The sequence below is a fragment of the Poecilia latipinna genome, unplaced genomic scaffold, assembly GCF_001443285.1.
Source record: "Poecilia latipinna isolate Pla-1442-1.1 unplaced genomic scaffold, P_latipinna-1.0 Scaffold700, whole genome shotgun sequence".
Lineage (NCBI taxonomy): Eukaryota > Metazoa > Chordata > Actinopteri > Cyprinodontiformes > Poeciliidae > Poecilia > Poecilia latipinna.
In genome coordinates this window covers 33,167-58,449 of record NW_015113316.1, presented here as the reverse complement: position 1 = coordinate 58,449, position 25,283 = coordinate 33,167, and the positions used below count along the sequence as shown (strand labels likewise).

Below are 25,283 nucleotides of genomic sequence, written 5' to 3'. Positions count from 1 at the left end.
TGCAGAAAGTATAATTTGACAGCATAGAACTGGGTTAAACATATTTTGCCCCAGCTGTTTGTAAATCTGAGAAAAGACTATTTTCCCTGAAAAAAACCCTGCCATGATCAAAGTATCCTCTGAGAGCAACTTACCCCAAAATATCCAGGAGAAATATAGTGATGTACATTGTACTTTTCACCATTAAAGGCACCATATCAAAACACAAAGTTTAGTCAATTGTTTGGATCTTAGTTACATTGGATAGGGGGTGCCAGAGTACACATATGCCATGGCTTTCAAAATTTTATTTGTAAAAAATAAAATTGAAAACAAACTACCTTCCACCTCACAATATATTTTAAAATACACATGCACAAGTGGCAAAAAGTTCAAGGGGTTTGAATACTTTTGCAAGGCACTGTAGGTTTTGTGACAGAAGAAAAATTTGGAAGAATCAGAAAAACAGAGGTATCAATCTACTTTCAGACATCAGATATTATACAATAATACAAGAAATGTAAAATATATCTATACACTCAGTCATATATCTAGCCAAAGACGGTGTAGTGTGGTTCATATAGGGGTGTGCAATACTGGGAACTCTGGTATTGATCTGAAATCATGTAAATACAAGGCCAGTATTGCCGATACCAATACTAATGTTTCCAAAAAGTGTAATTGAATAATTTGGTGACTCGACTTCAGTCAGTTGATTATGACTATGATAAATTACAGGTCAAAGATAATAGGCAAGTACAAGTGTTTTTTATTAACTAAATACAATAGAAATCAATGTAGCAGTATAGAAAAAAAAGGGATGATAAAACATAAAATAACCTGCACATAACCTAAATAGTAACTATTGTTACTTCAAATGTTGACACAAAAGGATTGTTATTTTCAACCATGTTTATATTTCATGTTTACATCTTTACATGAACATATTTTTGAGTTCCAGAGGCTTTTTTTCACCTCCCAGAGACCCTGTCTCTGAGTTGGGGGTCAGGTTTGGGGATCTTCTCCCCCCTCGGCTTTTTATTTCATCTCAGTTTTCTCAGGGGTAAACTGTTTTAATATCATTTAATAATTTCCGTAAATTGAGATTATATATATATATATATATATATGCTGTGAGCGTTTGAAATCTGAAGGACAAATTCATCATCAAAGCAGATTTTAATTCTTCTGAAAACATGTTGTTCAAATGTATCAACACTGATCTGCTCTTCTCTTACTTTTTGCCCCAGTCTGATTTACCATAGACTCAGGTTAAAGTAAATTTCTAAAACTCCTCACATATCTTCAACAGATCCTCGAGGAAATGAACCACCATGTCCTTCTCCTGCTCCCCTCCCTCCTCTTCAGCCTTCAGGCTCTTAAGTCTGACAAGCGCCTCCTGGAGTCGACCCAGTCTTTGCTGCAGCTGTCCACTCTCCTCCCCACAGTTCCTCTCCTCTCCTGCTTCATCTTCTCCTGTTTTTCCTTCTCCTTCCTCCGCTTTAAGATACTTGATTAAATGCTGTCTGATGCTCCTACCCTCCTCCCCGGCCAACGAAGCGCTGAGTTCAGGCATGTCCTGCAGCGTGCCGAGGCTGAGCAGGTGCAGCAGAGCCTCAGAGAGCGTGTGTCGGAGGCTGGCACTGTAGCGGTACTCCAGAAAGTCGACTGCGTCTTCGCTGTTTTCCAGGGCTGTGGCCAGAGAGCGCCACACGCAGCTGAAGCGCTTTGTGTCACCGTAGCAGCTGCGCTGAGCTGGCACCGCGAGGGCGGCGGCCGACTTGATGCGGACTTTGAAGTTTTTGCAGGAGGTGACCACATGGCAGAGGGCGGAGAAGGCATCCTGAGACCATGGAGCCGTCTCTGTCATGAAGACAGAAACAACGGGCAGCTGTAATGTTTGACATCAGCAAAATCCAACAACTAAAAGACGGAAAGTTATTGCTAAAATTTAGACTTAGATCTAAATCATTAGCTACTCCTAAAAGGGGACTTATTATGCTCCCTTCAATTGGGTTAGGAAAGGTCTATGGGCTATGCAAAACATGTTCATTACATTTTTTGCACAAAATCATTCTTAGATAATGAGATTTTTGTCTGATCAGTTCTGAATATTTTGAGCTCCTTTGAGAATGAGCTGTTTTTTAAGGACGTCTTGTCACTTTAAATCCAAGTCAGCTTCTACTAGACACGCCCCCCCAACTCAACGTTTCAGCAGATGAAAATTGCTGAAAACAGATGCGCAATTATACAACCATATCTTTGAAAAGCAGAAATGGAACCTTCTGCACAAGCAACAGGACTGTAGTATGTGATTTCTGATTGGTAACAACAACCAAACGTGCCGGAGCTCTGCTTGGGTTGCTATATGACAAACTGGGCTCGCTGGGGTTGCTAGGTAACGAGGTACTGCACTTTGTTGTGACTCTACAAAGAAGTTTGTTAAAGCAATTTGTTTTCCAGACATAAAAAAAAAAACATTAACCTATTGCTAAAAAACATTTGAGTGTTTTTTTAAATGCCTGGACAGTTTTTAAAAGCAGTCAAGGCCCAACTGAAAGTATAAAAATGGGCAGAAAGTGAATTTTGCATAATATTCACTTGAATCTCTAGACTCTTAAGAGAAAATTTAAAAAAAATAGTTACCAAGCGGCAGAGAGGAATTTCTGAACGCATTTCCCAGTGCATAACAGGCATTCCACCTGACTTTCATAGCTGCTTCCGATTGGACGGTTTTGACCAGAGCACGAACCGCGTCTTCCAGAGGGCGTTGGAAAACAGGCCGAGTCATCTGACTGTGACGCAGGAAATGAAGCAGATTTCCAAGTGCTCGCACTGCATTGCACTTCACCTGGAAGGTTAGAGGAGAAGAAAACAAAGTGACATATTAGCTTGAACACGTTGCCCTCGGGAGATCTGGGGTTACTACCGTAAATCTGAGTGAATGTGTTTTTTTTGTTGTTTTTTTTCTTTTCACCTTGTCTCTGTCTGCAGCTGCTCGAGTTGCTGCCTGCAGCATCTTCAGCAGAAGCATGTCGGACAATTCTTCCTGGAAATCCACACCTACATTCTGCCTGAAGATAGAGAAATATACAGATCAGGTCCAGAAGTTTACAATCATTATGGCCATGAAGGTATTTAATTCTCAGATTTTAATGATGAATTTAAAGTGTTTTTAGTCAGGATGGAATTATGATACAACAAACAAGAATTTGATGCAGAAGTTCAATTTTTTTGGTAGATTTTCTGTACTGGGTCAAAGTTTTACATGAAGATGATATATTATTGGCTTAAATGCCCCTTTGCAACTGCAACACTCAACAAATTTCTTTACATTTTTGGCTGGTTGTTTGACCACTCTACCAGGGACGGAGTACAGAGTGTAATTTGGTTGATTTTCTGGCACTGATCAGGATTTTAATCATAAATAAAATGCTTAGTACAGTTGTAGTTCCAAACCAATCAATTCTAAAATCTGTTTTATTGAGTGTTCAAGTTGAAATATCCAGTAATGTCCACCTTTAAGTACGTTGCTGCTGATTTAAGAGGAAGTTCCAGACTTTTCACCCTATTCTCTCTGCTTTATGAACCCAAGCAGTCTTACATATTAATGATTAGTGTGTCTGTGAGGTTTCCCAAAGACCACGCAGCTTTTGCACGGACGTTTGTAGATCGGTCATCAAGGGCAGCGAGGATAATGTTCGCAGTATCAGCCACAAACATCACATCCTGAGAGGAGAATATAATAAGAGAATATCTGAAAACATTCAGATGACTCAACAGCACAGAGGCTGATCTTTACCGATTACTTGCCTCTCTCAAACAAGGGAACAGTATGTAAACTCCCAAAGCCCTGACGGCTGCAGTCTTCACCAGATAGTTCTCAATGTAGGTCAGGCCCAGCAGCACGGTGATGCACATCAGCTGGGTTTTATCCTGAAAACCAAGATTGCAAATATAGCTGGAGGAATTTCAATTTTATCTTCGGAAAATTAGAAGGTGATCAAAGAAGAAACTCACAGGCAGCTGGGCGAAGGCCTGTGGCAGGATGGAGGCGAGCGTGTCGCAGGCGCTTGCCTGTAGCGTGGGATGTTGTTCATTCTGTAGTGCTGCATTTAGTGGCCCACTCAACACTTCTAACCAAAACTCCACCACCTACAAGCGGGAAACACTGCATTAGGACCACAGGTTGGCCAACATGACATGAGCACAACCCAGCTGAATGTTGGACCATCACAGGCAACTTGGATGTCATTTATTTTTATCCATTTTAAATTTGTGTGATTTTGGACCTGTACTGTAACCCATCATGACATAATGTTTAATCTTCTGAAAAGCTGAGCCTTCAGTTTTCACAACAAACTCTTAAATCTACCTTAACTAGGGAATACTAATTTAGTAAGTGATTAATAATCAACTGGAGTATACAGACTTAAAAAAGACAATTTGCTGAAAAAACATTGTATTCAGAGCAGTAATTAAGCCAAAATTGTATGAAATATGCACATTTGGCATTGAAGATTTAAAAAAAAAAACTGCTTTGTTTGGAAATATGTTTTGCTCAAAACTCCTCAAGTGGCATAGTTTTAGCTTCACCCACTTCAAATTCCCTAAAGGAATGCTATGGTATTGCATTTTATGCAATTTTTAAAAAATTTTTATTATTTAAAAAAGGATCTGAATTGCTTATTTGCATTTTAATGCATCTCTAGTATTACATAAAAAAGGATTAAGTGCCTTGATGAAAAATATGTTACTAATCGATTAATAAGATAATAGTTGCATCCCGAGACCAAAGCAAAGGATCTTACCTGGTTCACAGGAACCTTATAGTTGTCAGGAACACTGTTCTCAGCTCTGTACTGTTGGATTATTCCTGCACCAAACTCCTCTAGTAGCTGAAAAAAATACAACAAAGCCACAAAGGTCCTTTGCTTATTGTAGTTTTGTGACCATGTGTAATGCTTGCAGCTGAGGTAGACAGCTTTACCTTTGCACTGTGTAGCTGTATGGAGGGGTCTGTCTCCTCGAGGCACCGAACGCTCAGCTGCCCAATCTCATACAGGCTTGATTGAGCAAGAGGGAAATAACCGCGTACCAGATGGGACAACACCTGAAAGATCAAATAAAACATATCTTGAGGAATGCTTCTTTAAAGCATTTACAAGTCGTTTCCATAATCTTTACCTGCAGAGCTTCTAGTCGAACAGGAGAGGGCTCTAAAGCACCACTGCCTCCAGCTCCCTCACTGTCTGACTGCTCCTCCCTGGGCTGAGTCACCAGAGAAACACACAGCTTCAACAGCCACGGTGACGACTTCTCCTCCTCTCTCGGTGTGTGAGGGAGCTGGGGGGAATGCGTGCTTGAGTTTTGTTGGGAGAAAGCTGCTGGTGTCCGAACAGGCGAGGCTGCTCCATTCCTGTGTCTCCAGCTGAGAGCAGAGTCCTGTGGCGTTACGGAGCCAGAGATGCTGCCACCGCCGAGGTTTTCTGGCTGCTGGAGGAGAAGCTGCACCTCAGGGAGCGGGGCCTGAGCCGTTACTATCGCCCCGTACAGTCTCAGCACAGACCCGCGTACGGTCACATCTGTAGACAGAGCATTCATACAGTTACAGAGAAACTTTAAAAAGCTAGAAAGGTCATTGAGACGAGGTGCAGACCTCTGTGGCGCACATAAGGACGAATCTGTTTCCAGAGCTGGCTCAGCAGGCCAGGTCTGAGGCGATGATAGGGAGCGTTGGCCACCAGGAACGCCAGGCACTAACAGACAGAAGAGGAGATACTCCGTGACTGCAGCACTGTGTCTGTCACACAAGCTCTCCTTCAGCACAAACTAACTTTATTTTGCTCAATTTTATTATTCAAAGGCTGAGTTATGGTCATTTTCATCATAAATGAAGTATTTAAGAGTTTGGTTGTCTTCACTGCTTCACCCCCGCAGCCAACAGAACAATGCTGCATTGTCTTCCAGTCCACAGGTGGTAAACCCAATCTCTTTGATGTTAGTCAATACAATGTGGCTTGCCCATGTGACGCTGTGTGGTATGAATGTAATTCAATCCCCCATTTGGGAAAGGGAGAGACTAATTCTTGTTGTGTGTTATTTCACCCTCTGCAGAGCAGCAGTCTAGGATTGTAGGCAGCTAATTTGTGATTAGCACTCTGAGGTTATCATCGTGCACTCAGCTTGTAGTCTAGGACCAGCTGCCTAAACATTAAATGATAAATCAGGTTGCCCACCTTTGTGACCTGTGTGAGTGTTTGAGAGGACGTTTCAGCCAGAAGAGCCAGGCTGAGGCCGCGGTGCAGCTCTCTGACAGCAGCAGCTAGCATGAAGGAGAACGGGGTGTAAGACGTTCGAGGTGATGCTGTGTCTTCAGCCGCAGCCAGAAACTGCCGGGAGCCATCCAAGATGGCCGACAGCACCTGAAGCGCACACAGTCGCACCTAGAATAAGAAAGAATACATGAATTAAACACAAAGTGTAATGTTTCACACATTCTGATGAAAACCAGAGCAAATGTTTGTGACTGGCTGTACCTTTGGTGAGGGGTCCTTTAGTATAATTGTAAGGAGAGTTAGAGATGGGGGTCCACCAGCAGGAGAGTCTGGGATGAAGGAGGACCAGTAACCATACAGAGTCCTCTTCTCCACAGCTTTCACTACTGCTAGCATGCAGTGCAGGGCTAACTGACGAACACGGCACTGGTAAACTCTGAAACGGCAAAATGGAAAGGTTTGTTGTTGGGAATAAAAATACTCGCATTAAAACAGGGTTCCAACACATTGTTCTCTGTCCTGTCCTGATCATTTTTATAGTTTAAAAACAAAAGTTGACTGAATTTGTGGCAGAAAAAAAAAAAAAAAAAGAAAGATGAATGGATGGAGGACAAGAAATACTACATTTCTGGAAAAAATGCATTCCTTTCAAACAGTGGAGGAACCCTGTGATCAAAAGAACAAATATGTAAAAAGCTCTCTGTGTACCTTAACTTGCTTTGTGCGTTCCCCTCGATGTCCGAAAACTCTGATTCAGAACTGTTCAGCTTCCAGAACGGGTAAAGAAACGAGGCGGGCTGTTTGGCTAAGCTCTCCACATCATTTCTGCTGCCGTCCCCTCCGTCTCCACAGACTTCAGGCACCGCTTCTCTATCTTCCTCCTCTCTGTCATCCACTTTGCTTTCTTCAGGTTTTGTCTTCTTTCCTTTTCCTTTCGATTTCTTCTTTTTTTTCTTAAATGAGACAAAGTGAACACCTTGCAATAAATGCAGAAAAATCCTGTGTAGGTACTAAAGTGAGTAAGAACTAAGGTTCCTCTTACTCCTGAAGTTTTTCCAGTCTTATCAGCCTCCTTTGGTGTTTCTAAAGTTTTTGGTGGTTCAGTAGGCCTTGGTGGAGAGAGACTTTCATACTGCGAAAGAGGCGCTGGGTAAATTACCTCTGGCCAGTCGACACTCAAACCAGGGGCTGCCTGGAACATGAGCCTCTATGAAAAGAATCAGTAGTTCTCAAATGAACAGACTTCACCAGACAGATTTGTGCAGAAGGAAATATGGTTCAATTTTCCACCTTCAGTGCAGCCAGTACAGATCCAAGCTCCTCTCCTCCTCCAAATTTCCACTTCCCACCTGACAGACAGAACTGAAGTCCCTTCAGAGCAGCCTGGATGACCTGCAAGAAAAACATAGCAAACAAGTGTTAGCCATCACTAAACATGCATTTTTCAACTATTTTCTTATTGTAGCAGGCCAGTCGTAGGTACCATGCCGTAGAAGAGATCATCGGTGTTGGGAGGTTTGGGTGACTGCAGTGTCTTCAGAAAAAGTCTGAAACAAAGACTTCGGTACTGATCGTCCAAAAGTGGCTGACCGGGAATCCTGCAGAGGAAAACACGCAGCCATCCGGCATAATGACACAAAAGAAGCCAAAAGGAACATTTCAAATATGGACATATAAAGACGTTAAGGAAACAATTAAGCACCATTCTGTGTTGATGTACTACATGGAATCTAAAATGAGATAAATAGAAGGCTATGTCTATAACATGAAGAAATGTGAACATTTTTGCCGTCGTGAAGTCTACCTGAGGCAGATGTTGGCCATGCAGGTGAGCGCAACATGCCTCAACTCGATATTTGGCTGGGAAGGAGAACTGTACTGCAGAATGACTCCATCTTCACGCAGCAGGTCACTCACGAGCTGTGAACGAGCAAAATCTCAATGCAAATAAGAACAGACATGACTGAAACAGGATAACATTACTGTGGTTGGTTCTGGTAGAACAATTATTGACAAATTTGACTTAAAATTTTTCACTCTTCAAAGATATAAAGACTCTGAGTTTAAATGTCACCTTATTTTAGGGATATTTTTGGAATTTATTAAAGATTAGAGACATTATTGAAAGGATAAGAATTTAGAAACTCCTTGATTCACTGTTAGATTCAAATATTTAATTAAAGCCATGGAAATACCAAATACAGTTTAAAAAGCAGTGAACAATGATACTCTACCTGGTGGCACTGAGATCCATTACCATACATGACTGTGGAAAGTGCCAAGAGAACATCTGAGTGGGTCCATGTACTGCACTGTTTCAGGGCATTGACAGTATATTTTACCAGCACATCCAGTGTCTGTTCATCCATTATAACCTGGAGAAAATCCAAGCAGAATAAAAACAAGTTAATATATTCCAGCCCACTGCAGAAAAACTAACTTCAACCTCCACCAGATATTCAAAATGTTAAAGGGGAATGAATGAATATCAGAATCAGCCTTTATTGTCATTGTACAAAATCTTGACGAAATTTGTTCCAGTTCAGCCCATCCAAGAAAAACAAAAAAGACAAATACATAAGGCTGTAGCCTCAGGTGCCTGAGGCTACAGCCAAAAATTCAAATATATCAATTTAAATTGATTTTGAAGTTAAGAACAATTGTAGGGCAACATGGTTAAGTAGATTTTTTGCATTATGCTCGTTCTTACCTTCAGCTGATTGAGGAGGTGATGAACAAGTTGACAGAATTTAACAACTAAATGCTCTTGATTCAGAGGTACAAGGCCACTGGTGTGCTTTAGCAGAACACACACATCCTGGAAAAGAGAAGCAAGACGCTTTATAACCAACAAACCCTTAAAAATGACCGAAGAGGAGCGGCTGCTGGTTGGTAGATTGTGTTACCTCTGGTCGGATGGTGATGGGAAGCTCGCAGCTCCTGTTGTAGTTCTCTGAAAGCAGCTGGTCAAACAGCTGATTGAGCTCCTCTCTCAGCTGGCTGCAGTCTGGTCTCAGGGCTCGAAGCTTTGCGGCGCAGCGGGAAAACTGCTTCTCCGCGTCCGACAGAGAGTCTAGCGGCGAGCAGTCCGACTCTCCGGGACTGAACGGAGCGGCTTCGGCCGACAGAGCCGTGGACGGGAAGGCAGGGACGGCAGGACGGCCGAACACCGGTGCCGACACCCCGACAGGAGCCGACATTTTTATCACCCGGAAGCACTTTTGTTCGTCCTTCTTCTTCGTCTTCTTGTGGCGGTTGGTACAGAACCAAAAATAAACGCCACCGTCTGGCATGGAGTGTAGACCAGAATGTCACCCAATTTATATTATTCAACTTTGTTAATTTCAGATAACTAAATATTTTCTGATAACTTTGAGTTATTGCTAAATGAATAAATAAAGTCTAGTTTTTAAGTTTTGGATCAGCTGTTCTTTCTTCATAACAAATAAAATAACGTAACATGTTCTAGTCTCATCAACGCCACAGAGCATTCACACTTGCACTAATGTTTTCCTAAAATTAAGAGTGGTTTAGTCTAGAATGCCGAAATCTGAGATGATTCCTCTGCTTCTCATTTCTCCAGTTCTTTTGGGTTTTATAGAACCAATGTCCTCCCATTTTTGCTTCATTTTCTTTTCTTCTAACTAATGCTAGTAAAATCCATTTGTTTTCAATGGCATCCTTTCACACCAAAAATACTCAAATTTATTAGGCATCATACAGAATTAACTAGATTTCTATCAAGACATCTAGTCTGCTTTATGAGTGGCTGTGCAAGTGTATTAATGAATTAGAATCTGAACAAATTTATCTTAAATCGTTCCACCAACTCACTGGACGGCTAGTGTGAGCCTTTTCCTTATGTATGCCGAAATTCCATAATTTCTTTGATAGTAAACTGGTACGATGAAAGCAATGCCACCTCTAATGCATTTTTAGTTCCAACTGCAAGTTTAAGTTTTAAATTCTTTTACATAAAATTCCCACACCTTGTCATAGCCTTAACACCAAGTAGGGCATTAAGGCCATGTCAGATGTGAGGCATAACACCATTTAAAGTCATGCAATACAACCAAATTAAAATGCATCCACAGACATCATTTGAACTATTTAATTGTCAAAATTGGTTTGTGCTCAACATTTGATCTCGACAAAAACCGTCACAATACCAGGCAACCAAATGAGTTTACAGATATACAGAACAGGATCGCTGCAAGTCTTCACAGGCATAACCAGGAATGTTAAAGCACGTACAAACCTCCACATGTCACAGCTTTTATTAGGTTCAAGCAACAGTCCTGACATTTTTAGTCCTGGAAATTAAAGGCATTTGAACAAAAACTCTGTTGCTCATCTTAATGCACTAAAAATAAGTTATTTTACAACAAACTCCTTTGAAATAATGGGCAGGTCAGCACAAAAGCAAAAACACAGATATAACGAAGACGGATGTACAAACGCTGACCGAGGGCCACCATCAGACTGATCCCAATTCTTGGACGTCCTATGAATCATCTGTGCAGACATGATTAAAGCACTGATCATCAATGGTTTGTGTTGCAGTTGGCACAAAGTAATTGTTGAAAGCAGCGGACCAGGAGATGGGCATGTCTGCAGAAAGGTGGCAGCATGCACATTGTGACAAGAGTGTGTATGCCTTAGCCGGACTTAAACAGCAGGATCGCCACCTGACCCAAGTAGAAGTAAATGAAATGTTTAGTTTCGTGCGTCACATAGCTGCCAAAGTTCCTGCCAACGATGCAGTGCCATGTCGGATTGTATTTCTTGTCAAACTCCTGCGGGAAAGATGAGAAAGATGAAGGTCAATGCTGATGTAAAAGTTCTTCAAAAGGTCATATTTATCCAACTTAAAACGTGAGCGCCATACCTTTTTAACATAGGCAGCGATATCCTTCTCTATGTTGTACTTCTCCATTGCCTGCATGGTACAGTCTACAGCATCCTGCTGCATTTCATCAGACATGTCTGCATTCTTGATCACTGCCTTCTTGTCAGACATGATGCCCTGCAAGTCACAAAAGTTTGATACATTGTAAATAAAAGGATGCAGACAAGACATCGTTTGGTGCATAGAATCCACTGTCGGCACTTCTTTTGATCGATGTTTTTGCAAACCACGTGAGCCCGGCATTTTACAGCGGGAGGCATTTTGCGTTTCATGCAGTGCTGCTACAAAGATAACTCATATTGGGAGTGCACACAGCTATACCAACTTGGTGCTTCTGTGCGAGAGGATGTTTGCTTCAGCCACCATTACCCTTTGTAGTCAGGTTTCCACAGTGGCTCATGCGCTTTTATTGCTCAAACGGCGCAGGAAAGATGCAAAGCACTCGGTTTCTCCTGCGCAGCAGCTTTTGCATACTCAGTCATAGCAAAGCACACTGTATAATATTTAAATAACTCTTACCGTTCCTGTGCGTAGTTTCAGTGTTCAGAGATGCACGCTTCGGGGGGCTACACAGCTTTTCTTTCATTTATTGAAGGACGCGTGGTTCTCCCGCTCCGCCCTCTGCATCTCCTCCTCCCGCTGATTGGCTCAGGACAAGCCTTCGCCCAGCTGACGCTCATTTTCTACTCGCGGAGAAGGGCCTGCATTTTATTTCCACCCAGATTGCACCGCTCTCACCTCCTGCTTCACCGTAGATGTCATTTTGACGTACTTAGAAACAGTACGTCAGCCTGTTCGCCATGTTTCGTGTGGCAAGCTTTTGTCTGGAACATTTTCATAAACTGTTATTTCTATTATCAAGGAGTCCGACTCAACACTGCTTTATATAAGTAAATAAAACATTTTTTCATACATGAAATAAATAGGATTACCAAAATAATGGTATTCGTCTGATAATACTTTAATAACATAGAGAACTATAATAATCCTAGGCTTATGACTTCAAAAAGTGTTTTTTCTCACAAATAACATTAGAAAATATCCTTTTCAGCATGGTGTGTAATCACTATAGAGCTTCTAATTCTTGCAAAAAAAAATAAAAATAGAAATCAGACTTTAAAATGTTGTAAAATTGTAAGGTCTTTCAGAAAGGGAGTGACAAATTTGCTAAGATTTGAAATGAATCAAAGGGGAACCTAACAGAACCCAAGATAAGTTGGATCTTTTCTGGTTATAGATGGACTCTACATCAACTCCATAACCAATGTTCTCTGAGCAGTGGAAAAGAGAAAAGTCTGAATCTTTCAAGAAAACTTTGGTTTTTGCTCCATCACATAATGAACTAAACACTAATGTGTGTTCCCATCTAAAGCAGGATATTTATCATGAAGGAAAACACACATGCACTTTTATTTTGTGATGGTTAAATCATGTACTTATACTGACAAAACATGGCTTTTTCTGAGAAAAAAAGGCTTACTGTGTTACTCTGGCCTTAGGTTTACCAGCTTAAGGAGACCAGCGGTTGTTACTGCACAAAAATACTGATCATAAGCTGATTTGAGAGACTGAGATCTTGAATGGAAGGCTTGATAATTATATACGAAAATAGTCATATGTGCAACTGATACACCTCCCCTTTTTCTAAATTACACATCTGTTTACTTTTATTTTTTAAGAGCTGAAAGAAATCGCTTCCCTCCCCCCCATTTAGTTATCCAATAGAGCACATATATTCTCATACAAAAGCAAAAACTTGTTTTACTTTCTGCAATCTGACTATGAAAGCCGACTGAAAACTTGTTCAAACTTAACAAATCCCAAGAAACACAATTTAATTGTGCTCAGTGAATACTCTGCTTTGTCCACAAAGAATAATACTTTGGGATTGAATTGAATGGTAATGGAATACATTAAGATTCTCTGACTTCATATTAAGTAAATTTATTTAATAAAATGCTTTGAAAAATCTGGGAATATAGGACTAGAATAATTCTACTTTTACAAAAATAGGAAGAAACGATCTAAATGAAGGGAAAACTTGCTCCCATCACCTCAGCTTACTCAGAAATACTTTGTGCAAGTGATGTGTAACATTGTACCAAACTTATATGGACAGATTAAAAAAAACAAAAACAGGACTCACTTATTGTTACTGAATGTTTTATTAAAAGAGAAATAAGCAGTGAAATACTGAAAATCACAAATCATCCATCTTTGGAAATGACTGAACCAAGAAAAGTCATACCATTTTGAGCATCCTTTCATTTTACCAACCACACCTCCCTCGCCCCCTGACAAATGTTCCCCACAATTTACCACTCTCCTTACGCGTGGGATCCATCCTGCACCTCCATGCCCTCCTACTGGATCCTATCCAAGCTTTGCTCTTCTTTTTATAATTAAAAAATAAAAAAATAAAAAAAGAGAAATGGTTTCCCCACTCTGCCGCCAGTAACTGCGTCTCTGGTGTCCCAGACCAAAAAAGAAGGAATAATTTTGATAATTCCGAAAGCCAAATCAGTTTGATTTATCTCGTTTACTGAGAGGTTTCCGGTTAGCCGGGGTAAGGTGGACAGGGCCGGGGTCGTGCTCCATGTATCCATCCTGAAGCCTAATCCTAAACTGATCCTGAATCCTGATCCGGATCCGGAAAGGTGAGCCAATGAGCCCAGTCCAAACCTTAAGAATAACCAGCAGAACCAAAGAGAAGGAGGTGAGTTAGAATCACACCTTTGGAAAACATTTTAAAAATATTTATAATTCAACTACCAATCAAATCCAAAACAATACTTTGACTACAAAAAGATGAGAAGCAAACCAAACAAAAAAAACAAAACAAAGAAAAACAAATACATTTTAGGGTCCCCAAAAACAGTTTACAGCACACTTTACTGTAACATTCAACAGCAGTACTCAAGTGTAAACTGAGTATTTTAAGGAAAAGAAATTCACAAAAGCCTTAAGTGTAGATTTCACAGTCGACAAGGCACAGCCATCATACCATTGGTGCCATATTTGACTCCTCCTCCTCCTGTTTATCCTAAAATGAACTGTTTCCTCTCTTCCCATCCTATCCTGTTCCTCTGAATTCTACAGAGAAACACACAAGAAGGTCAAAGGACAGTTGTATATGCTATGGAGAAGTCAAAGACGATGGCAAAAAGAAAAAACAAAAGCATTCAACGAGAAGGGGAAAAAAAAATATGCTGGGACGAGAAAAAGATGGATAGCAGAAACAGAAGGGGAAAAAGACAGAGGAAGCCAAGCGGGAGAGAAAATCAAATCTGCAAAAAAAAAGTAGGGAAAAACAAAATGGAGAAGGAGGGGTGGGTGAAACACACAAAACAACATTGTACACAAGTGAGAGATGATCCTGGGAGTAACCACTGGATTTTAAACGTGACCGCCTCCTCTCTGGCTCTGAGGTACACCGCTGCTTCAGTTTAGGCAGATCTAAGTACGGGAACGGGAGCGTGAACGGGAACGCCGGGGCGAGTACTGGGGGGATCCCCTGCTGCGGCGCGGGGAGTAGCTGCGGGACCGGCTCTTGCTGCGGCTTCGACTGCGGCTACGAGAGCGAGAGGGGCCGTAGCTGGGGCTGCGATTGCCATCCATCTTCACACGTATGTAGGCCGTCTCTCCCTAAACACAAATGCGTGTGTTAGCATCTATGAAGAGAACAATCAGGTTCAAGCAGTCACCAGGAAGAGTTCACATTGGTTTCAGCAACCTAAAAAAGGCTAATAATTCTCTTAACGTAAAAAAAAAAAAAGTTGATCGATCAAGCATCTCAACCTGCACTTAATCATAAACATATATGAAAATAAAATTCATGTTCTTTTTTTCCCCAGGGACACTTTGAGATTTGGCTTTACTTACAGTTGGGCATCCATCCCCCTCAATCCCGCTTCTTCATCTAAATGTGCAAACTTCAAACTGCAGCGCAAGAGCACGTCCTCAGTAACAAAGCTTTCTGCTCTGACTCATTACGTACCTCATGAGAACGAAACTTGGTGTTATCCAATTTACGCACAGCGTAGGTCATGTCTTCTTTGCGCACAAACTCCACCACACCTGTGCCATCGCGGAAGACATCAGCGTAACATACATCACCTGCCTCCCGCATGTGATCCTTCAGGTCCTGCCAGCTCCCGCTTTGGGGAAGACCTGAGAGAAAACGGAAAGAAAAAGGTGATGTACAAAATATGCTTTTCTTAAGACAAAGGCACAGAAAAGAGGAAGGCATTACTCACCTGACACAACCACTCTGTTTTCGGAGCGTCGGGATGGAGGACCGTACCGGTTCCTCGATGGCCCCATGCCTCCGCCTCCACCACCTCCTCCTCCTCCGCCACCCCTTCCACTTCTTGGGAACTCCACACGCAGTCGATAGCCATCGTAATCATAACCATCTCGCCCGTACACAGCATCCTCAGCGTCCCTGCAAATTTTTTATTTTGCAATCAGTAACTACAAAAAAGTACAACAACTGGAGGATCTTGACATCAACAGATCTGAATTACTGTGAAAGCATCACTGTTAAAGTATTCTCCCAGTAAGTTTACGTACTCATTAAATTTTAAAAAGTAAAAGTTTACAGCCATTTAAAGCAGAGGTAGCTGTCGCCACTGATCTGTAGACAACAATGAAGAGATTTGACATATGCAACACAATAAAGTAGTATTTTTTAAGAAAATAAAAGGTTATTCTTTGAACAAATCCAAGTAAAGTTATGCATGTGGAGGCTTTTTCTGCTTGTGCACATATGAACTTTTATATTAACAGCAGCAGGAGTCTCCTGTAAGTCCTGTCATGACATTATATAAATTTTGGAGACTTATTTTAGCATACTGCTGCCTGCTGTTAAGGGGCGTTGCTGAGATATCCAAACTTGTTCATGTTGGAAGTTTAATGACCTCCGTCTTTCTGTTCAGTGGAATAGTTGATATTGTTGGAAATGTTCTTTAATTAGAGATTAAAGAAAATTTAATCTCCATCCTGGTTGTTCACTTTATAGAGGAGGTGAGGTCATAATTTATTTCTCACACAAAAAAGTCACTTTTAACAGAACATAAAAAAAATCATTTTTTTTCTGCTTAGGAAGGAGAGCATGTCTAAACCTCGTATGAAAAATGTTAATCTCCCGAAAATGTAAAGGGAAGAAGAAGAAAAACACACACACACAGCCTGTTGTATATTTTTTTCCACGTGATTGGTGTGTAGAAGGTCTCGCCTTTTAAAAGCTAGGGCCACTTTGCAGATATATCGAAAAAGCAACTATTTAAGGGTCACATAAGATAAATACTGAAAAAAAAACTCAGATTATTATCACATACCAAAAAGAAGTGAAGCACAAGGAAGGTTTATTTGTAACCATGACAACTTGTATTTAGGTGCCCTTTAGAGCATGTTTTGTGAAGTAGGCCTCACTCCTACCACATGTAGGCAACCGAACACCTCGCTCACAACAGAATGAAAATATAACTATGAGACGAATGTAAAAGTGGGTCAAAACATAGCTTAGACTTATGGCCAAAACTAGCAGCTGGCGGTAAATGAACATTTGTATCAGGGAAGATTAAAACAACTTTGGGTGTAGCATCTGGCTAACAGTGGCGATAACGCTAACCAGGATGTAATGCTTACCTCGGATCCTCGAACTGAACGAAAGCAAACGGCGGTCCTCCTCTGCGGTTCTTCAGGTCAATATCACGCACAGACCCGTATTTATAAAATAAGTCTTCGACGTCTTTGGAGCGGATGTCTGGGGGAAGATTTCCCACATATATCCGACAATCGTTGCTTCCCGAGGGTCCTCGAGCGAATCCTCCGGACATGTTAGCGCAAAATAAGCTAACCGTACCGCAAACGGACTAAGAGCTAGTGAACAAAAGGCTACGGCAGAGCTATCTCATAACAGAGGCGGGAAACTTCGGGTGAAAACGAACAGGGAAATGCTGCGACACTGTTCTGTTGTCGGCTGCTAAATCCGCTCTAACTTTAATGGCGAACTTAGCGCCAGGTAGTGACGCTAGTTCACGTAATCACCTTTAGCATTGGTTAAGAAGCAACGGCTCGCCTACTATACTTCCGTATTACTACTGTAGTACAATGGGTTTTTTGAGCTTTGTCTTTATCAAAAATACTAAATACTTTTTGAAGCAGAGCTTCTTTGTTTTTAATTCAGTCATTTGCAGAAACTAGATGCAACTTTGTTTTCTTTAACATATAGTTATGCTAAAAACAAAGATTTTATGTAAGATCCATTAGTTACAAATTATGTTGTCTTAAAATACAGCTGACTAAATTTACTGTAGTGCTAATAGTTGATAGCAGCATGACAAACTTTAAGTGATTCAAGTTAAGCTAAATATGCTTATACACAAACAAATGCATTTTAACCTTTATTTCTGTTAATTTTTATGGTTGTGTGGCTTACTTCTAAATAAAATCAAAATTGTTTCTCTGAAAATTTTAATGTTGCACAAGATAATATAAAAGTGTACTGGTAAAAAGGACAACTACAGCCTTGGCAGTATTGCAATGCATAATGTTTGGCAGGGATGAGCAAGATCACACCCTACAACTAAGGTGAGCTGAAGGCACTATTAAATAATTACTGAGACCTGAGTACAAGAAGTTTTTTTGATTTGGGAAAACAAAATATTTGTATTTTATTATTTAGGTCACTGCAACTTTAGTGTTTTCATAACTTGTCATATTTTTCATGTTTTTTTGTTTTTTGCTTAGAGCTACTGAAAACATAAAATGTTTGATAAAAAAGTTTAATTGAAAAAGTTGTGTGCAAAAGTGCAGATAAAAAATGTCTAAAATGTGAATTAGAGCTTTAGTATTTAATTCTTAATTTACAAAAGAAAGTGGAGTTCATATATATAAGTTTTTACACATTTACACTAATTCAAGCTTTCAACCGTACAGCTACAGTTCCAGTAGTCATTTAATAAAAACTTTAAACACATACCCATCCTAATTTCAAACAGAACAATATCCCCAAACAACACTGTATAAAAGCCTTTCTTTATGCCCCCATTGCATCCAAATGTCAAAGCCAACAACAAAACAGTTTATCCATAACACCTTTACGTGTCAGTCCTTTTTAACTTGCTTTTCCCTACGTTTCTGTCTAGCCTCAGAAGCTATTTTGATCAGAGACAGAAGAATAGGCACACACATCGGCAGGAAGAGAGGTATGTAGATAGCAAACTTCTGGTCATCAGGAAAGTAGAGGAGATGGAGCAGAGAGGGGTCAAAGAAGGCTTTCTCTGAAGCCAGGATGGCTTCTTTACTGAACTGCAGGGCAAATTTGAGGTTTCCAGCCTCCAGCTCTGCAACAGCCAGCTGCAGAGACGTCACAGCGCTGGACACCTGGCAGACAGCGACAGAAATAATGGATTAGGAAATATGCAATTAAAAGAAAGATGACTTGTAATGCTAAAGTATTTAAATCCCCACAACATTTTCCCTTTTGTTATGTCACAACCTCAAATCTCAACATATCTTAATTAGGATTTAATAATGATCAAATTATGACATGGAAGGAAAATCATGCATGGTTTTCACCACTTTGTACTCCTTTACTCTGATAACTAAATAAAATTGAGTGCAACAGATTTTATTTCATCATCCAGAAGTTATATGCAGTAGACACAACACTCTCCACATTTTTTCATGTTACAGCCTTATTCCATCAAAACTCTACACACATCATCTCATTATGATGACAAATATTCATAGCTTTTGTTTTAAGGAAATATCATCATCAGTCTTATTAAGTCTTATTAATGATTTTATGTATACTTTACCTGTTCAGCAATGTTGTCATTAATAACAATGTTGCCTATTTGGTCTAGCAGCTGTGCAAGTGAGGTGATTGTTGTGGTCGCTGTGGCTATGTTTTCCACTGAGCGACTCCACATGAGACGGTCCAGCTCCCAGTCAGCAAGTCCGGTTCTACCACAGGGTGCCACCAGGAAGCCGGGCGGAGGGGGTGATGACTGCACACCCAGCAAAAGTCTGACAGAGGAAAAAAACTCTGAAAAATTACCTGGTATAAACAGTGCTGTGCTGTGAACATTTATTTTTCCATATAATGCCAGATGGGAAAGCTTTTTTCTCATACAGAATGAAATCACTATTTAAAAACGTAATTTTATATTTACTCATTTTTCTCTAATCTTCACATTTATTTAAGTGTAAGAAAAAAGCAAAAGCCAGAAGAATTTGTTCATAAAAAATAAACTCAAATGACGTAGGTTGAGACTTACCGAAGCTGTGCGAGGAAGACGCCCATGACTTTAGCCATGTTGATGTTTATGTCAACAGGGAACTCTGCCTCTGGCCCATAGTAACTGTCTACATTATACACCTGAAAACAAGGAAATATTTTCATCGAGACAGTTCAAAACACATTTATAGGTCAGAACGGTAACATTTGAATTAACACAAGGAACGGGGCCTTATGTGAACAATTTAGTGAAATTTTATAAGAGAAAAGTCCAACCATCAGGTTGTGACCTTAAGATCAAGCAAACTTGGGCTATGTAGCAAAACCCAAAGCACACCAAGTTCACCTCTGAAGAAGGAAAAATAAAAGATTTGGAGTGGCTTTGCCAAAGTCTGGACTTCAGTCGAATTGAGATGTTGAATTATGAGATTCTGTAACATTCAGTTACAGAATGTTCATGCTAGAAAACCCTCCTACTTGTCTCAAAAGATAATTTGATTATGAAAGATGTGCTTACAAAAAGAAGGGAACATCAATGCTAACTGTGTACAAATGAAAACCAATACAAGTTGGGTAAAATGGATTTTAGCACAATATTTGCTGGCATTTATTGATTTCATGGTGTTTTTGACAAAATATTTTTCTAAAATAAAACATATATATTACAAAACAGGCTATTTTATTATATTGTTATGCAACAGTGGCAAACAATCAAGCGAGATGTTGTGATTAAGCCCGCAACATTTTAATCTAATAACTGTTACAAAGTAAAGCAGTATTGCTACACATTAGAAAAAGAGAAAACATCCTTTCCACAACCGTCGTCTCCTAGCAACAGCGGAGCGATACTGACCCCCTCCGCAACCATGTCAAAACTGCGACACAACTAGTAAATAATGCACACACACAAAAAAAAACACAAAACAGTATTAATTTACCTTGACTATTCCGTCAACATGGCCTATATGCCACGGTTACATTATGTAACTAACCCTATGCTGATAAACAGCAATGTAGCTTTTTTGATTCTTTTCTGATAATCACAGGATGACCAAGTATTGTCAAAATTTTAAAGTTGAAAGTGCCCATATGTAATACTTAATATCCATTACACATTTTTTAAATTGTCAGGTATAATCCTGTGATCTTACCATAATCCCACCCCAGCGTGGAGAGTGAAATGCGTTGGAGGGCACTTTCTGCTTGTTTTGATCTTGGATGTAAAGAGGTGAATGGTAGGCATCAGGAACATATAGAAGAAAATTCAACACTGGGTTGGAAGATGCTGCATTAGAGCCTGAAAAATAAAAAATGTATACACATATACATGTTAATAAGACAAATCACATTATATTCATTTTGTGTTTTATCTTTTGTAATTTTTAATTTTTTTTTTTACCAAGTCTGGCCTCCACTGGGTTGATAACATGTGCGAGGCTGTCGGCGTTGAGCATGTAGGCGCTGCGGGTGTTATCAAAGCGTGGGTTGACACCCAGCATGGCATAATGCAAGGTCTGTAAAATTGAGGGTACAAAAACTGAGCATTTGCATAAGTTTTGTCTTGCACTTTGATGAGACAAGGGGTACCAAGAGAAAGTGTTGATATATTTGAACATGTCAATTTTAGTTCCATTAAGGTGTTTGTTTGCACTGGATGTTTTTAGGGGCATCGGATTAATGTGGGCTGCTACAGAAGCACATCAAACATTTCAGATTTGTAAAAATGTTCAAGACCATGCATCCATTTTTCCAGTTCACAGTTATGCGCTATTCCCTGCTGATGTGCCACAATAAAGTGGGTTAGGGTTTTCGCTTACAATGTGAGAAAGGACACAGTACACTGCCAACACAAGTACCTGAGAGTCAATGCTAAAATTAGCCACCGGGGACATTTTGGTAAGTAAAGGCTGTATGTAGGTCTGCGCAGCACCCTCGATGTCCCAGTGCAGCCGGTGAGACTTCGGGTCGGGGTTTAACAAGCTGAATGTTATCTCATAGCCTAAAAGAATAAACAGAGAACAGAAGGGAAGCGTTAACACACACAGCCCATAGGATAAATTACACTGAGGCAACTTCTGACAAAAATAACCAACCTGGACTGGATTTGAAGGCTCTCATACTGTCTGCAATGCTCTCTTTGTTGCCTGGGTGGAAACGGACTCTGTCGCTGAGGGCAGCAGTGATGTCAGCATAGCTGAATGACATCACTCTCAGTACCTGTTTGATGTGTGGCTGCAGGTGATGCAGCAGCTGCTCAAGCGTCTTGGCTGTTCTCATCTGGGGAGCAACACGGAGCAGCGCAGTCCGTCGCTGACCAATGTACACTTTAACATCCTGAGAGAATAATTATGTGATGCAATCAATTCAGTCAGCATTAACAATTGCAGAAGAAATGTAATCAACCATACAGTATATTAGGTTAAATGGCAAATACAGAAATTATTGTTCCCCATCTTTTAGATTTACAATAACTAACTTGAATATAAAATTTATTTTATATTTGTTTACCACCTGGTTATGTTCCATTTTGTTAGAATGTACATTGTAAGTAAAAGTGTTTTCATGTCTTGACCTTTCCTTTTTTTTTTTAAACATTCATAAAAAATTTTTTTTTAACTTTGTCATTTCTTTATTTCAAAATAACCTTTTATTATAGTTTTACAGACTATTTGATAGATTACTATACTATATATTATTTTTATTAATCCAAAGGTCTAAGACCAAGCACACAGTCTTGTGGTACACCACAAATAAACTTTGGTAAACCACTGTATGAATTACATATTCGTATCCTTTATTAGGGTACCATTACATCCAGTAATGTGCTGTCCCTAATATCATATCTGTTAAGCTTTTTCATCAACAACCCATGATCTGCAGTGTCAAAGGCATTTAATTCAATTCAATTAGTCCGGAATTTAATTAAAATTTAGAATAGAAACATAATAGTTATTTCAAGTGTACATAGCAATCCAACATTATAGTATTTGAATAAACAAGGAATAAATGTTAAAGAGTGAGCAGTTTTAACCTCAGGCAGTAGTGAGGATGACTCGGGGATCACATATATGACCAAAGACCCACATGGACTCTCACTCAGCACATGCAGAGAAAGATCTGCCTCTACAAAAGACAAAAAAACACAAGCAGTATGTGACCACCTGTGTTTTGAGGGAGAAACTAAAATGTATAGATGAGATAAATAGCTAGATTCTACAGGAAACTCACCTGCCGCAGTAGGTTTGTTCAGGGCGTCCTCCTCCATGATGGTGGCTGTGCGATATTTTGTCTCATACCTATATTTCAAAGCTGTATCATCTGGGGGGGGGAGGGAAAATAGCATTAATAATAAGAAGAACAAGAAAAGTATGCAGGATTCCAGGAATGAAATTAAAGATTACAAACAACTATGTTTAAAAAAAAAGTCACCATCTATAGCATGATCCTCCTCCTGGGTTTGTGTCAGAGGCACCTTCTTCTGCTGCTCTGGTGTCACTGTTCCACGGGCAAATACAACCTCCACATCTGCACTCAGCTGGAGCTGAGAAACAAACAGAGTAAGACATGTGAAAAATAGACGGATCAATACAAGAGATATTGATGAATCCACAAACAAACCTGCAGCTTAGCCAGTTCTCTGATCTGACTGACAGGTAACCAGGCCCGGTAGGTTTCAGTGGTTTTCCACCACAGAGGGACTCCCACAATGATGACCACTGCTGCTATGGACAAAGCAGCAAGCTGACCTCGTCTACGCTCTGAGAGAAACACAAGAGCTGGTAAAAGACCTTTTAAAAGTGAATATGTTAGTATAATTTTATTTTAAATATAGCTTTATTCATACTCTGTCAAGTGGTTGCACTGAGTTACTGGTTAAGTTATATTATTGTTTATTAATTAGCCTGTATGTCCTGTAAAGTCCCCATGCTCATAACTTGACTTGAATGAAAATGAATTAAATAGTGCCTGACTGCATCACTGCACATTTTACAGTGTGTGCTTAAAAAAAAAGCAGAAAAGAGGACTAAAAAAAGCCAAGGCTTAAAACCTAAACAAAAATAAAATAATTCTGCAAAAAGGACCTGGGAGAACCACAAGTCTTCCAAATGAGAAAAACAAACAAACAGAAAACCGTTAAACCTATAATAAAGTTTGACTACACGACAAAGTAATAGATAATTAGTAGCCTACAACGTGCCCTAAATTACTTTATGAAACTCCAAACTTTGGACTGACCTAAATCTCTAATTATTTTGGATTTTAACAATGTTTTTAACGCTAGTTAATGTGATATTTTATCCTCATTTAATATTAAATGATGGGGATGTAAATACATTCAACACAACAGTCTAGAATTTTTTCAAAATCCTTTCAGTCATGGGAAAAATATGCACAATACGCAACGGATATTAAAAATATTTTATAGGAGTTAATGGTAACTTTATAAGCTTTAGTGAAACACACATAAAAAAGGTACAATAAACCTGCAGGTGTTTCAGACAGCATCTTAAGGCAGTTGGGGCAAGCTAGCTGTTAGCTTCCAGGTTCATATCAATGAACGACATAAGTGCAACGAGACAGTTCTAGATATGCTGTAAAAGATGTAATATACAGTCTAAAACACTTGATAGTAGAATAAAGAAACACATTTTAAAGCAAGAAAAGAATCTTCACAAAATCTGCTACTGAATCAACTCACCCACTTCCGCGGTGGCCATTTCTGTCAATGACTTGGACTTGAGTGCGTTTGTTCATACACACACAAGCAGCCTCAAGTCACATGACAAAGGTTGGACTTAAATCGGGCGGGTCACTTTAAAACTGAGCCGTTAATTATGTTTAGTCCTGCATTTTCAAAACGGAAGCAAATCTTTTCTCGAGAGAGAGAGAGAGAGAGAGAGAGAGAGAGAGAGAGAGAGAGAGAGAGAGAGAGAGATAGCGCTGTCTCCGGGCAACCACGGTGAGAATGTTAAACGCATGTAGAGAACGTGGGACATGTAACACAGAACCCCCTACTGGTTGGCAAATGCAAGAATAGTCGTGTGGCTTGACCTGTATATTTTCCCCAATTGAGCAGCAAAAGTAATACATTTATGTGGGAAACATACGTAGGAAATCGAATTGTTAAAATAGGTATTTAAATTATAATTGTATTGCAGTCAGCTACTAGGTTGTGTATTCTGCTAATAAAGCCAAATTTTTAATGAGAGTATATTACCATAAAAGCCACAGTTTTTCAAAGGTTATTTTACCATTTGTCACTGTTGGGAGTTTAATTCATAGCCTTGCTGAACCCCCACCCCATTAATGTGCCATCAACTCCAGAATGCTCGGCTGCTGCTGACTCAACCCACTACAAGAAACCTCAGCACTAATTTTTTTTTCTGACTGCAACCAGAAAGTGTCCAAATTAAATAAGAAAAATGGGGAAAAAAAGTGAATAAAGCATACTTTATACATTTACTTTTTTGTACACACACAAAAAGACACGTTTAGTTTTAATGTGTATTTTAGTTTATTTCTCCACTATTTTTGACATACTGATTGTTTCAAGAACAATAATATCACAAACACCACATTAATCTAATAAAGCAGTGACCGTTTCTGCGCTGCTGACCCCATGTGTTGGTCCATGTCTGCATTGATAGAAATTCTTCCAATCTTTCCGTGGGGCAGGCAGGGGGGAAACAGGATGGTCAGGCAGGGGGTCGGGTGGCACACAGAAATCACATAGACACCGTCACACAACTAAATACGATATTTACCAAGTGTAATTCAAAGCTAATGTTATACTGAGAAGACACACGTGATGGTCGTTTTTGTTGATAATGGTAATAAGGAGCACAAGGAGGTGGGGGGGAAACGATTA

The 25,283-nt window shown here is 39.9% G+C and overlaps 4 protein-coding genes and 1 long non-coding RNA gene across 6 annotated transcripts; all 5 read right to left on the bottom strand.

The window, feature by feature from the left end:
* Positions 1 to 1,139: 1,139 nt before the first annotated feature.
* Positions 1,140 to 9,569, bottom strand: heatr6 (HEAT repeat containing 6). Its single transcript, XM_015044986.1, has 20 exons — positions 9,164 to 9,569; positions 8,968 to 9,075; positions 8,492 to 8,632; positions 8,062 to 8,177; positions 7,741 to 7,855; positions 7,548 to 7,649; positions 7,300 to 7,464; positions 6,966 to 7,210; positions 6,519 to 6,693; positions 6,219 to 6,425; positions 5,639 to 5,738; positions 5,167 to 5,564; positions 4,970 to 5,092; positions 4,791 to 4,877; positions 4,000 to 4,134; positions 3,793 to 3,915; positions 3,584 to 3,708; positions 2,957 to 3,053; positions 2,626 to 2,830; positions 1,140 to 1,842 (listed from the first exon to the last, which is right to left on the bottom strand). The coding sequence occupies exons 1-20, from the start codon at positions 9,548 to 9,550 to the stop codon at positions 1,265 to 1,267; spliced, it is 3,732 nt and encodes a 1,243-aa protein (XP_014900472.1). The 5' UTR covers positions 9,551 to 9,569; the 3' UTR covers positions 1,140 to 1,264.
* A 785-nt stretch (positions 9,570 to 10,354) lies between these two features.
* dynll2b (dynein, light chain, LC8-type 2b) lies at positions 10,355 to 11,798 on the bottom strand. Its single transcript, XM_015044985.1, has 3 exons — positions 11,686 to 11,798; positions 11,146 to 11,283; positions 10,355 to 11,053 (listed from the first exon to the last, which is right to left on the bottom strand). Exons 2-3 carry the CDS (start codon positions 11,275 to 11,277, stop codon positions 10,916 to 10,918), a joined length of 270 nt encoding a protein of 89 aa, XP_014900471.1. The 5' UTR covers positions 11,278 to 11,283; positions 11,686 to 11,798; the 3' UTR covers positions 10,355 to 10,915.
* A 1,514-nt stretch (positions 11,799 to 13,312) lies between these two features.
* Positions 13,313 to 14,286, bottom strand: LOC106955038 (uncharacterized). Its single transcript, XR_001426490.1, has 2 exons — positions 14,171 to 14,286; positions 13,313 to 13,848 (listed from the first exon to the last, which is right to left on the bottom strand). It is a non-coding gene; the product is annotated as an uncharacterized LOC106955038 (long non-coding RNA).
* Positions 14,287 to 14,488: 202 nt separating this feature from the next.
* Positions 14,489 to 17,230, bottom strand: srsf1b (serine and arginine rich splicing factor 1b). Its single transcript, XM_015044984.1, has 4 exons — positions 16,816 to 17,230; positions 15,423 to 15,610; positions 15,164 to 15,336; positions 14,489 to 14,811 (listed from the first exon to the last, which is right to left on the bottom strand). The coding sequence occupies exons 1-4, from the start codon at positions 17,004 to 17,006 to the stop codon at positions 14,623 to 14,625; spliced, it is 741 nt and encodes a 246-aa protein (XP_014900470.1). The 5' UTR covers positions 17,007 to 17,230; the 3' UTR covers positions 14,489 to 14,622.
* Positions 17,231 to 18,004: 774 nt separating this feature from the next.
* On the bottom strand, positions 18,005 to 24,286 carry pigs (phosphatidylinositol glycan anchor biosynthesis, class S). Of its 2 annotated transcripts, none has more exons than XM_015044983.1 (12): positions 24,114 to 24,286; positions 23,033 to 23,172; positions 22,844 to 22,955; positions 22,643 to 22,732; positions 22,446 to 22,537; positions 21,508 to 21,748; positions 21,271 to 21,413; positions 20,814 to 20,928; positions 20,566 to 20,711; positions 19,455 to 19,555; positions 18,993 to 19,203; positions 18,005 to 18,555 (listed from the first exon to the last, which is right to left on the bottom strand). In XM_015044983.1, the coding sequence occupies exons 1-12, from the start codon at positions 24,130 to 24,132 to the stop codon at positions 18,277 to 18,279; spliced, it is 1,689 nt and encodes a 562-aa protein (XP_014900469.1). In that variant the 5' UTR covers positions 24,133 to 24,286; the 3' UTR covers positions 18,005 to 18,276. The 2 variants fall into 2 exon arrangements, with proteins under 2 accessions (XP_014900469.1, XP_014900468.1); XM_015044982.1 differs by lacking the exon at positions 24,114 to 24,286 and adding an exon at positions 23,899 to 23,935.
* Positions 24,287 to 25,283: the final 997 nt, after the last annotated feature.